General features: G+C 30.1%; 1 protein-coding gene and 1 long non-coding RNA gene across 3 annotated transcripts in view; one reads left to right on the top strand and one right to left on the bottom strand.

The window, feature by feature from the left end:
* sel (canopy family protein seele) overlaps positions 1 to 5,751 on the top strand; it is an 18,655-nt gene extending 12,904 nt beyond the window's left edge. Inside the window, exon 4 of the mRNA XM_014416700.3 lies at positions 5,454 to 5,751. Within this exon, the coding sequence (XP_014272186.1) occupies positions 5,454 to 5,609 (156 nt within the window). The 3' untranslated portion in view covers positions 5,610 to 5,751. The remainder of the gene's footprint in view (positions 1 to 5,453) is intronic.
* Positions 1 to 7,315, bottom strand: part of LOC106678280 (uncharacterized) — a 15,264-nt gene extending 7,949 nt beyond the window's left edge. The window contains exons 1-3 of one of the 2 annotated variants that reach the window (XR_001342734.2): positions 6,056 to 7,315; positions 5,828 to 5,972; positions 5,040 to 5,211 (exon numbers count right to left, since the gene is read on the bottom strand). This is a non-coding gene — a long non-coding RNA (uncharacterized lncRNA). The remainder of the gene's footprint in view (positions 1 to 5,039; positions 5,212 to 5,827; positions 5,973 to 6,055) is intronic. The other variant, XR_010843492.1, reaches the window with a different exon arrangement.
* Positions 7,316 to 13,117: the final 5,802 nt, after the last annotated feature.

Below are 13,117 nucleotides of genomic sequence, written 5' to 3'. Positions count from 1 at the left end.
AAATGGAGGACATGATTTCCCATATGAAATCATGAGGTGACTTTTATTGTATAAAATAAAATATATTAAGTAGAAGATTGGTGTTATATAGTTTTTATTATTGTTATAGGTTTTTATAATGCATGAATATGGGACAGTGGTCCCGAAACGTTGTACAATTGTTAATGAATAAATAAATAATAATTTATTGAAAATGATGGAAGTAAATAAACCTCAAAAAATTTTAAAAGAATTGACTCACCAGACTTCCTAGAGAGATAATCCAGATTATATAGTTTAAAAAAGTACAGGAGATGTACATAAAACAAAAACAATACGGGGGAAAAAAGAAGAAGAAGAAGAAAGTAAAGATTAAATAAACGTCTTGAATGAATAAATATAAATAAAAATAATAATAATGATATTAAATGATAATAAATGCGAAAAGAACAAATCAAGACCACCTACCTGTTCAAAGCGAACGGTTGAACAGAAGGCAACAATGCAAGAGTAAAAATTTTTTAGTCTTAATTAAGTTTAATATATGGCTGTAGGTATGTGAGATACAGTTTTTATCAATTTTGTGGTTAACTGGAAGGGGTTCAAGATGTATAAAAATGGATTCTGAGATGAGTTTCTTTTGGTAATTTGGAACAGTGGCTAAAATAGTGGTATGGTCAAAATCAAAAGCATGATTAAGTGTAAAGGCATGTTCTGAAAGTTTGGAAGCGGCTGAGTTGTGGGAACTTATAGATAATTTATGTTGAGAGATACGTGATCTGAGGTGGTTCTTAGTTTCACCTATATATGAAGAATTACAGTTGGGGGAGGAACAAGGAATCCGGTAAACAACGTTAGAGCGGTATTGGAGAGGAATAGGATCCTTAGTATTGGTAAAAAAGTAAGATAGTTTATTTTGAGACTTGAGTCCAAAACGTAGTGAAGGAATTGTTGATTTTAAGAATTTTTGTATGTTGTCAGTGAGAGAGGGGACATATGGAAGGGATCTATAAATAGAGAGAGTGGATGGTGGATGTAGAGAGTTTGGAGGAGGAGAAGTTAGCGTAGATCAGTTGATGTAAGAGTTTAAAAGTTTGTTTATGATGTGAAGGGGAAAATCATTTGAAAGCAAGATAGTCTTAATTCGGTGAATGTTTGTGTTGTGGTATTAGGGATCATATAAGGAAAGGCCACAGTGTATGAGATTTTTGGCAATATTGATTTTTTGATGGTGGGGCGCTGGGAAAAATAGTTTAGTAGCCTACCGGAGTAAGTGGATTTGTTATACCAGGCAGTGGACAAGGAGCCGTCATTATTCTTTATAATAAGGAGGTTGAGAAAGGGGAGGTAAGAGTTAAAAGAAGAAAGGATATGAGGGATTTTATCAGGGTTTAGAATAAGAAAAAGGTCGTCAACATATTTTTTGATAAATAAAATGTCGTTATGGGATAAAGGGATGACGAAATCAAGGAGGTCATTAAGCACAATGTTAGAGAGATCGGGGGCGAGACCTGATGTTTAATGAAAGAACTTTCCCTGAAAAGTGAGATATCCGGATTTGCAACATAGTTCAAGTGATTCAACATAGGAGGCTAAGTTAAGAGTGGTATGTGGTTCTATTGTAGTCCAGTTTTTTCCAAAATTTGGAGTGCTTTATCGATGGGTATGTTGGTAAAGAGGCTTTCAGCGTCAAATGAAGCAAGAATGAATTTTAAGTGATATTAATTGTTCTCGTAGTTGGAAAGAGTTATGGATGCCGTAAGGGTTGTCATGGCTCAGGAACTGAAGAGATGGAAGGAGGAATTGGCTAAGTTCAGAAGATGGAGCATTAATATTGGATATGATGGGGCGAAGGGGGTTGCCAGGTTTGTGGATTTTAGGAAGTCCATACAGTCGAGGAGGTAAAGAATTATAAGAAATTAGTTTGTAGTAGGTGGGACGGTTAATTAATTTATTTTGAAGAAGGTTTCTAATATGCTGATTAAATTTATTCATAAGTGAGCAGGTGGGATCACGGGTTGAAGGTAGATAGGTGGATTGGTCAGAGAGGAGTTGAGTGATTTTTTCATTGTATTCCGTTTTATCTAAGATGACAGTCAGGTTTCCTTTGTAAGCTCTAGTAACAATAAGTTGGTCATTAGATTTGAGAAAGGATCTGGTGTGGGATAAGTCTTTGAAAAATAAGGTGGGAGAGAAGGGAAGGTTGGGATGTGGAATGTTGGATGTTGTAGGTGATTGGATATCATATTGCTAATCCGGATTCAGAATAGTTCTTTGTCTTCCTCAGTGATGTCAACTAGGTTGTCTCTATATATATATTCCAGATCAGTAATAAGTTGAGGGATGAGTTTGGCAGAGTTACAAATGGGGGTGGCAAAATTGGGGCCAAGACCAAGAATGTTAACAACGTTGGTAGGTATAGTAGTGGAAGATATATTATGTACCCAGTTTTCTTGGCCTTTGGGGTAGATTTTGGTGGATAGAGACTGTTCATAAATACGTTGGAATTTGGAGATGAGTGAGTTTTTTACATTGTATTGTGGAAGTAAAAATGTTTTTAATGCCACTATTAAGTTTAGTACGTCTTAAACTATTAAGTTTAGTCATATTATCATCACCAATGACAGAAACTAACAATGATGAGAGAGAATTAATTGGAATTAATGAAATTGATTTGCTGAAGTTTCCTTAATTTTTAAATTTAATAATGATTTTTTGAATTTAAATAGGGAATGAGAAAGTTGGGATTTAAGAGAATTTGATGTATGAAAATGTTTAACGCTATTGTCAATACATTTAGGAAAAATAGAGTTGGATCTACATTTAAGGAGGAAAAATTCTTTGTTCTGTTTTATCTGCTAGGTGCTTATTAAGGTTGCATAAGTTATTAATGTGATATTTATGGGAAGGAAATTGTAATTTAAGAAGAGAGAATGATATCCAATCACCTACAACATCCCACATCCACATCTGTGGATTTTAAAAAAAATTTTACTCTTGCCATTATTACTTATTTTTTATTCTTATCATTGTTTATTCAAGTTAATTTTATACTGATACTATTTTATGTCTTCCTTCCTTTTATTTATATGTAATTTCTTATCACTTTATTTTTACATAATATTTATCCTAGCTTAAATTACCTTATTGTAGTAATATTCTCAGTTTCCTTTTTTTTTTTTTGTATCTTTGTAGCCCTGCAAAGTGGGGGGAAACGTCGGACATTAAAATAGTTTTAAACTATTTGTTCTTTTTTTTACCACAACCCTGACCATCTTCTTATATCTATAAAATTATAACAAAAAAATAATGTTTGAAAGTTGATATAAGCAGGTAATTTCGATTTAAATGGCCATGTTATAACTGTTACTAGCCCATATGATTTTTATAATATAAGGTGCAGGAGGTTATAAAAGGGTTTCATGATAGCTCTGGCCATGTAGACTAGGGACAGTTATTCCATAGCCTTCTAAATCAAAAACTTCTTCTTCGATCGGTGCGACAATCCATTACTGGGTCCTGGCCTCCTAAAGCAGCTTCCACCAGTTTAATCTGTTAAGAGCAGCTGCTCTCCAATTCCTCACTCCGAGCAGGATCCTTGAATCCTCTTTAACACCATCTAACCTTCAGAGCTTCGGGTATCATATATTTGGTTTTGTTGGTATTAACAACAAGTTCCAGCTTCCTGGCAGCATCATCAAGGGCAAGAAAGGCCTCTTCCGCAACAGCTTTTGATCTCCCAATAATGTTGATATCATCTGCATATCCCAGGATTTGTACCATATGATTAAAAATGGTTCCACTGGTCTTAACCGTTTATTCTCTAATCACTTTTTCCAGACCAATATTGAATAGCAGACAGATCTCCCTCAATCTGCACCATGCATTCAGTATTGCTCATTGTAAGTTTTACAAGACGGATGAGCTTAACAGGTACATTGAGGTCTTTGAATGCCTGATTCAGAGCTTCACAATGAATCCTGTCATAGGCAGATCTAAAATCAACAAATAGATGATGGATTCGTATTTGGTATTCCCTTCTGTGCTCAAGGATGGTTCATAGGGCAATTTGGTCTGTTGTTGACTTATATTTATGAAAGCCACTCTGATATTTCCCCAAGACTCTCTCTATATGCGGTAGTTATCTTTGGTAAAGTATATTTGAGAATATCTTGATCTTTGGAAATAAGGTGGAGGAGGTTATAAAAGGGTTTCAAGATAGCTCTGACCATAGGGGCTATTGACAGTTATTCTATGGCCTTCTAAATCAAAATCCTATGCCTAATATTTCTTCTTGCCATTATTATTTATTTTTATAACCTTACACTATAGAATTCAATCTATTCTATAAAATAATAACAAAAAGAAAGTTTGAATGTTGAAATAGGCAGGGAATTTCTATTTAGAAGGCCATGGAATAAACAGTTATTCACTGGACTTCTAAATCAAAATCATATGCCTAATATTTCATCTTGCTAGTATTATTTGTTGTCATAATTTTATACTATAGAATTTTATATTTCTAACCTTAATTATTAATCTGGATTATCTCTCTAGGAATTCTGGTGAATGTTAGTCTGGTGGTGGTTATGTTAGTTTTATTATTGTTATAGGTTTTTATAGTGCATGAATATGGGACAGTGGTTCCGAAACGTTGTACAATATCATGATTAAATAATAAATATTCATTCAAAAATGGAAGTGATTAACCTCAAAAAATTTTAAAAGACTTAATTATTAAATTTATCTAGTTAGAATCTATCTATATGTACTCGACTTTGTTTCTAACAAATTTTTGTTACTGAAGATAGCTTATTAGCCAAAACGTAGAGAATTTTATGTATTAATTGAATTGCTGAAATAATTTTGCTTTTTAATTTTGACAAATTTACATTCACTTCAATTTTTTTTTTTTAGCAAAAAACCTCTATTAAAAAAAAGTCAATAAATGAGTTTGATACACTTATCATATAGTGGGCAGAATAATGCAAATGTCCACACTATATATTCTGTCTAAAAAACCATAGGTTTTACAGCAGTGTATCCTACTATAAACATACCGTCATTTGGCAAGAATCCCACGAGTCTGGATGTTTCTATCAAGAACTCCACTCGTCAGTGGTGATTCGTATAGCAGCCTCTGGAAAAGTTGAGTCCCAATGAGGTGATCTCAATGCTGCTACTTGCTTAAACAGCATCCCACACTGAGAATTCACGGGTGTTCTGGATTCCCTGTCCAAAATAATAGGATAAAAATCCCAGAATAAACAAAGAATATTATTGTTAATATTAAACAGTGTGTGTTGTCAACGTAACCTCGACTTATCCCTGAACATTTTCTATTTTCCCTTATCATGTTCAAGAATCAATTCAATCTTATTTAAATTTAGATACACACATTGTTGAAATGTTAGATTCTATAAATATCAAGAGGAAATCAAACATTTAATAATTGATATCATTGTTTCTTTCAGTGTGAAGCAATTTTGGAAGAAAATGATGATGCTTTTATCAAAGCTTTCTCTGTACCAGATAGCGCTGTGGATATTAAAATTTGTTCAGAAGAGGCCAAACTATGTAATCAATCTTTACAGGATGATTACGAATTTGAGACACATGGAGAACTATAAGTTATATATTTATAAAATGTACAAAGACAATTTGAAATCTGTGATTATGTATTAATCTGTACAAATATTAATGATCTGTTTATTTTTTTTATTTGTAATTTTTTTTTTTTGAAAAATAAATTTATAAGATGTCTTCCAATAATTTTTAAATTTTTTCTTTCCTTCTCCTTTATGGCCTCCTCTGCTATCACTAAGCTAAGAGTCGAGCCCAATCTTACCTTCATTTTCAGTCACTCTTTACTGTGAAGAGCGTCTACGATCTATATTCAAGGTTTAGGACAGTTCCTGATTCCTTCCATGTTTTTGCATATATCATCTTGACATTGAAATGGATTAACACTGGCCCACTTCAATTTTTGTATTCTAAAATTCAATAATGAGAGTTATTACCGCCCTAAGGCAAATATTTATTGTAATAGCATAAAAAGAATAATATAAAACATTACCTGTGTAAATGGGAGTTCAAGAGACGTAGAACTTATGATCATTTACCCATTTTTCCAAATAGGTAGGTTTAAAATATATTTCGCTAGCAAAAGTTGAAGTGTTCCGTTTTTCATTTATGAAAGTGAAAATATTTTATGTTTTTATATGTATGTAGTTTTACTTTTGAAAACAATACAAAACTTATGGCTTAAAAATGTCTGTTATATTGGTTAGTATTTGAGTGCTACTAGCTCTAAGGTATTTCTTTACAGTATTCATTTTATTAAATATTCTAGGATTATCAATATTTGACTTCTTTTTTTCCATCAATACATTGAGAACGAAATAGCTTGTTTTGAATAATTCTATAAGTGGTAGGTCTTGGTATATTAAATTATTACAATCTAACAATAGTTTTAATTTATTAGGGGCTGGTGTTAATGAATTACACTTTGATTTTAACATTTTGTGCATTTTTAATCACTTGTTTATCGTTCAAAACCTTAGATTGTACTGATAAACAAAGTTTGTGAGAAATAAATTTAAATTTTTGTAAAAAAAGTTTTACGATCTGTCAAAACCTGTTGAATTGTCTTACGCAGGATCTACACGTTTGGCATTTGCCACAAATGCTTGGTAAATAAAGGTAGCAACTCAGCATCAGTCAGCATCCCCATGCTTGTTTTTTCTTTTGAATTTTTTTGGCTATAACATTAAATTTAATCCATTTTTACTATAAAAAAGATCAAAATAAAGATAAGCAAAATAAAACGGAAACGTAAATATCAGAAATGCTGGCAATTGGTGACAATAATTCCTATGAAAATAACTACATAATGTATAAATTCAACCTTCGTTCTAGAATTTTTTAATTTAATTGCCTAGACATAAAATGTTTTCATAAAAATATACCCATGCTCTCTTAAATAAAAAATAAACTACTAAAATTGATTAACAAGATTTGAAAACACATTGGTATTTCAACTAAATCGATAAAATTTTAATATATACAATTTTAAATTAGATTTATCAGGAGAAAATGGTTGGAGTGAGAATATAACACAAATAAGTTGAAATAACTTATTTAATAGCGCAAACATTTCGGCCAGAATTTCTAGCCTTTATCAGGGCTAAGAACAAGATAACAACCAATGAATACAAAAAATAAAATATAAATAGAACGACATAAAGTAAATAATTGTACAGATTAAAATTAATGAAAATAAAGTGAAGAAAGAAGTGGAAAATAAAATGTACTTAGAGGTAATTGAATAAGTAAGTAAACAACATAATTAAGGAAATAAAACTTTAAATTAATATAATGCAAAGGAATATGAATATATTGGTTTATAAATAATTTAAAAATTAAAATTATGGAATGAAAAAATAAAATTTTTTAATTTAATTACCTAGACATAAAATATTTTCATAAATATATATCCGTGCTCTCTTAAATCAGAAATAAACTACTAAAATTGATTAACAAGATTTGAAAACACATTGGTATTTCAACTAAATCGATAGAATTTTAAAATATACAATTTTAAATTAGATTTATGAGGAGAAAATACAAATAAGTTGAAATAATTTATTTAATAGCGCAAATGTTTCAGCCAGAATTTCTAGCCTTTATCAGGGCCAAGAACAAGATAACAACCAATGAATACAAAAAATAAAATATAAACAGAACGACATAAAGTAAATAATTGTACAGAATAAAATTAATGAAAATAAAGTGATGAAAGAAGTGGAAAATAAAATGCATATAGAGGTAATTGAATAAGTAAGTAAACAACATAATTAAGGAAATAAAACTTTAAAGTAATATAATGCAAAGTAATATGAATATATTGGTTTATAAATAATTTAAAAATTAAAATTATGGAATGAAAAAATAAAATTTAGAGAAAGAAAATATGTGTAACTAATGAAATATGTAACCATAATAAACCTCTGGATTTTATTTCTTGTTTAAATTTTAAATTATTAAAAAACCAAAATATTCATATTCCTTTGCATTATATAACTTTAAATTTTCATTTACTTAATTATGTAATATTTACTTATTCAATTATCTAAATATACATTTTATTTTCCACTTCTTTCTTCACTTTATTTTTATTAATTTCATTCTGTGCAATTATTTACTATATGTCATTCGGTTTATATTTTTTTTTTGTATGCATTGGTTGTTATCTTGTTCTTAGCCCTGATAAAGGCTGGAAATGATTAGATAAGTTATTTCAACTTATTTGTGTTATATTCTAACTACACCCCCCAACCATCTTCTCACTATTAAGCTAGATTTAATTATTAAATCTGAAAGTTAGGTTAATTTCCTTAATTAATTAAAATAAAACACACACAGCACAAATTCATATAAAAAAATGCAAACTGAAAACAAACGTGTAGACGCAACACAAGCGTACTTTCATAGCGTCGTATCAGCCATGATAAAAACCGACCACAGGCTTGCGCATGCGCGATTAGCAATTTTTTGTGAAACGTTTGGAAGCACGTGTATTTTTAATAATTAAGCACGTGTAGTATTAATAATTAAGTGCCAATTATGGAGGCAACCACTGAAAATTCCAAGAAATCTAACCTCAATTACGAAGGTTTAAAAATTCTCTGTAACAACAGAGTTATTTCAATGCAAAAATCTCCCGCCCGATCTTATAGAAATTATCACGTGTCTCTACACTCGTACCTTTGTTCCTCACATATCCAGGTTCCCACTTAACTTATAAACACTTTACCTTTATTGCACCCAACAAACCTTCGCATCAAAGCATTACCAATAAAAGCCTTCAAATCCTTTGAACGGTCATAATTCACGAGGAAGACAAAAACTCCAACCACTCCAGAGAACATGAAGGTCTGCATGGAGCCCAAACACTTCGAACTCGGAAAATTTTGTACTGCGCAGGCTTCTACAGTCCGAACAGTTGGGCCCATTTTCGGGTACTTTCACCTTGGTCGGTATTTGTCGAGTTTTCCCGAGTAAAATGAATTTACGTTATATATAGGTGGCTGGTTCAGAGTCGCACCATACCCACGGGTAAAAATAGTAAAAAAATTGTGTATATACATATATTTGCTATTTTTCCCCTTAAATATTGTATTTTAGGACATAGGGATGCCTAAACCATTTAGGGACCGCATTTGTTTTATTTTTGGGGATGAATATAATTTTTGGATCTTGGACCGATTTGTTGCTTTGGGGGCTCGGGATAAATACAGTTTTAAGATCTCGGGGCAATTTGTTATTGGGGCCCAGACTGGATTTATATTTATAATTAAAATTTATATTTTAGTATATATTTCTGTCAATTTGTGTGTTTTAACTTATTTATTCATTAAATTATTTCATTATTTTTATTTTTTAGTATATATTTTTTTAATAAGGCTGAAGTATGTAGGACGAAAAATTTAAGGCTGTTTCAGTTTTTAAATAATTTTTTGGAGGAAGATAGTACGCGTGACGGTCAATAAAGGTATCAAACTAGTAACAAAAAATTAATTATTGTTAACCGAAGTTTCGCCACACTTTGCAGGGCTAAATAACAAAACAAGATACAAGCATTTTAGAATTAACAGAACATTAAAAATAAAAACCTTTGCAGGTAATTGTGGGATATTTCAGGTAAAATCGAATAGTACAAGAGCCGGGAAGAAAAAATTTCAGTTATTTCACACCAATTTTTGATTACTTTAATCAAAACTGTGTATAATTACTAGTCAAAATTGATGAGTCTGCCAAGTATAGGTAGAGGGAATAAAAAATGACGGCTGCTTCAAAACCTTATAAAACAATCATTTTTCATACGGAGCTCTATATCATAAAAACTACCAACAACACTAGAAAATCTAAAAGAACATTATTTAAAGAAGAGTTAATTTGCTGAAATATTATCCCTAATAGAGTTATTTACGTTCATTAGTTCTAAAGAAATAACTTTTTGAAAAGCAACATTTCTTAAAAATCTACTGAAGGATTATTAGTTAGTTAATTTATTTTGAGAAATCTATATCTCAGGAACTGAATGACGTATAGATATCTATTAGCACTCAAATTAAAGCTAGTTTAATGAGCTATAAAGAAGTTTATGACCTTTACCTTCGTAGGAGTAGTAGTTTTCATGATAGTTTCTAAAATAAATTGATTTGTAGTTTTTCGGACAATAACTTTGATTTATGAAAAACTTTATTTTATAAACCATTTGACGTACAGATGTCTGTCAGCACTCAAATTAAAGCTAGTTAAATTTACTATAAAATAGTTTATAACGTTTATCTTTGTAGGAGTAGTAGTTTTCATGATAGTTTCTAAAATAAAATAATTTATAGTTTTTCGGACGATAACTTTGATTTATGAAAAACTTTATTTTAGAAACCATTTTACGTACAGATGTCTGTCAGCACTCAAATTAAAGCTAGTTAAATTTACTATAAAATAGTGTATAATGTTTATCTTTGTAGGAGTAGTACTTTTCATGATAGTTTCTAAAATAAATTGATTTATAGTTTTACGGACGATAACTTTGATTTATGAAAAACTTTATTTTATAAACCATTCGACGTACAGATGTCTGTCAGCACTCAAATTAAAGCTAGTTAAATTTCCTATAAAATAGTGTATAACGTTTATCTTTGTAGGAGTAGTAGTTGTTTTCATGATAGTTTCAAAAATAAATTGATTTATAGTTTTTCGGACAATAACTTTGATTTATGAAAAACTTTATTTTAGAAACCATTTGACGTACAGATGTCTGTCAGCACTCAAATTAAAGCTAGTTAAATTTCCTATAAAATAGTGTATAACGTTTATCTTTGTAGGAGTAGTAGTTTTTATGATATTTGACAAAATAAATTCACAAACTGTTAATTTCTAGAGGTGTAAAATGTTTGATTTTTGAAAAAATATATCTCTTGATCCATAAGACGCACATATATCTTACGTTACGTTTGCCCTAATTTGCAGGGCTTCGTCAGGGCTAAATAACAAAACAAGATACGAACATTTTAGAATTAACAAAACATTAAAAATAAAAAACCTTTGCAGGTAATTGTCGGGTATTTCAGGTAAAAAAGAAGTACTTTACTGACGAGTTATTATTTTTCCTTAGATATTGAATACATGGGCGTGTCTAGACCATTTAAGGACCGATTTTATTTTTGGGACTGGGGATGAATATAATTTTTGGATTTTTCGACGATTTGTTATTTTTGGGTCTCGGGATGAATAAAGTTTTAAGATCTCGGGTAAATTTGTTTTTGGGGCCCAGATTGGATTTATATTTATAATTATTATTTATATATTTTTTTTAATAAGTCTGAAGTATATAGGTTGAACATTTTTTGAAGGTAGAAATCCCGGGTGGCGGTCAATAAAGGTATCAAAATAGTAACAAAAAAACTATTTGTACTTCTTACTTTGCAGGGGTTCTTCAGAGCTAAGTAACAAAACAAGGTACAGCAGTTTTAGAATTTACAGAACATTAAAAAGAAAAAACCTTTGCAGGTAATTGTCGGGTATTGCAGGTAAAATGGAAGTAATTTTCCCACTATGTAGGGAGTGCTTCGCACGGCTAAATAAGAAAACAAAATACAAACATTTTAGAATTAACAGAACATTAAAAATAAAAAAAAATTCAAAACAATTGTTAAGTTTTTAAAATGTAATAACAGTTTTAATGAGTAGTTTTCTACAATTTATGTGTCAAGATGTGAGAATTTAAGTTACACCTGGTTATATTTATTAACAACTTGTCTCCTGTCTATAAACATGTATATTGTTATTATTAATATTTTATTATTTTCAGTTTTTTTTTATATATATATACATTTTATAAACTTAATAATTGTTTTGACATTTTTTTTTATTTTTAATGCTCTGTTAATTCTAAAATATTTGTATCTTATTTTCTTATTTGGCCCTGACGAAGCCCTCCTAAGTAGAGCGAAACGTTGGTTTACAATAAGTAGGTTTTTGTTACTATTTTGATACATTTATTGACCGCCATCCGGACTATCTTCCTCCAAAAAAATATTTTAAAACCGAAACAGCCTTAAACTTTTCGTCCTACATACATCAACCTTATTTTAAAAAAATATAAATTATAATTATAAATATAAATACAATCTGGACCCCAAAAATAAACTTACTCAAGATCTTAAAACTGTATTCATCCCGAGACCCAAAAATCTATCAATCCCGGTCCCCAAATGACCTTTGGTGAACTTATAGCACACCTGGTTATATTTATATTAGCAATTTATCTTCTGTCTACCAACATTTATATTGTTATTATTAATATTTTATTATATTTTATAAAGTTAACAATTGTTTTGAAATATTTTTTTATGTTCTGTTAATTCTAAAATATTTGTATCTTATTGAAACATTGGTTAACAATAAATAGTTTTTTATTACTGTTTTGATACCTTTATTGACCGCCACTTGGACTATCTTCCTCCAAAAAATGTTCAGCCTACATACTTCAGCCTTATTATAATTACATATACTATAAATATTAATCCAATCTGGGCCCCAAAACAAATTTACCCAAGATCTAAAAATTATATTCATCCACAAAAATAAAACAATCCCGGTCCCTAAATGGTCTAGGCACGCCTTGTCCTAAAATACAATATCTAAGGATAAATAATAACTGGTTAGTAATAGAAAAAATCACTAATAATTAACAAAAAGAACTAGTCCAAGGAATAGTGCGGCATGGCACTGTATATAATGTACTTCCACTTTACCTGAAATACCTACTTATTGTAAACCAACGTTTCGTTCTACTTAGGAGGGCTTCGTCAGGGCTAAATAAGAAAATAAGATACAAACATTTTAGAATTAACGGAACATTAAAAATAAAAAACATTTCAAAACAATTATTAAGTTTATAAAATGGAGCAAAATAGTAACAAAAAACCTACTTATTGTAAACCAACGTTTCCTTCTACTTAGGAGGGCTTCGTCAGGGCTAAATAAGAAAATAAGATACAAACATTTTAGAATTAACAGAACATTAAAAATAAAAAACATTTCAAAACAATTATTAAGTTTATAA

The sequence above is a fragment of the Halyomorpha halys genome, unplaced genomic scaffold (assembly GCF_000696795.3).
Source record: "Halyomorpha halys isolate HHAL.00 unplaced genomic scaffold, Hhal_1.1 Scaffold132.1, whole genome shotgun sequence".
NCBI classification, from domain to species: Eukaryota; Metazoa; Arthropoda; class Insecta; order Hemiptera; family Pentatomidae; genus Halyomorpha; species Halyomorpha halys.
This window is presented reverse-complemented; position numbering and strand designations above follow the sequence as displayed.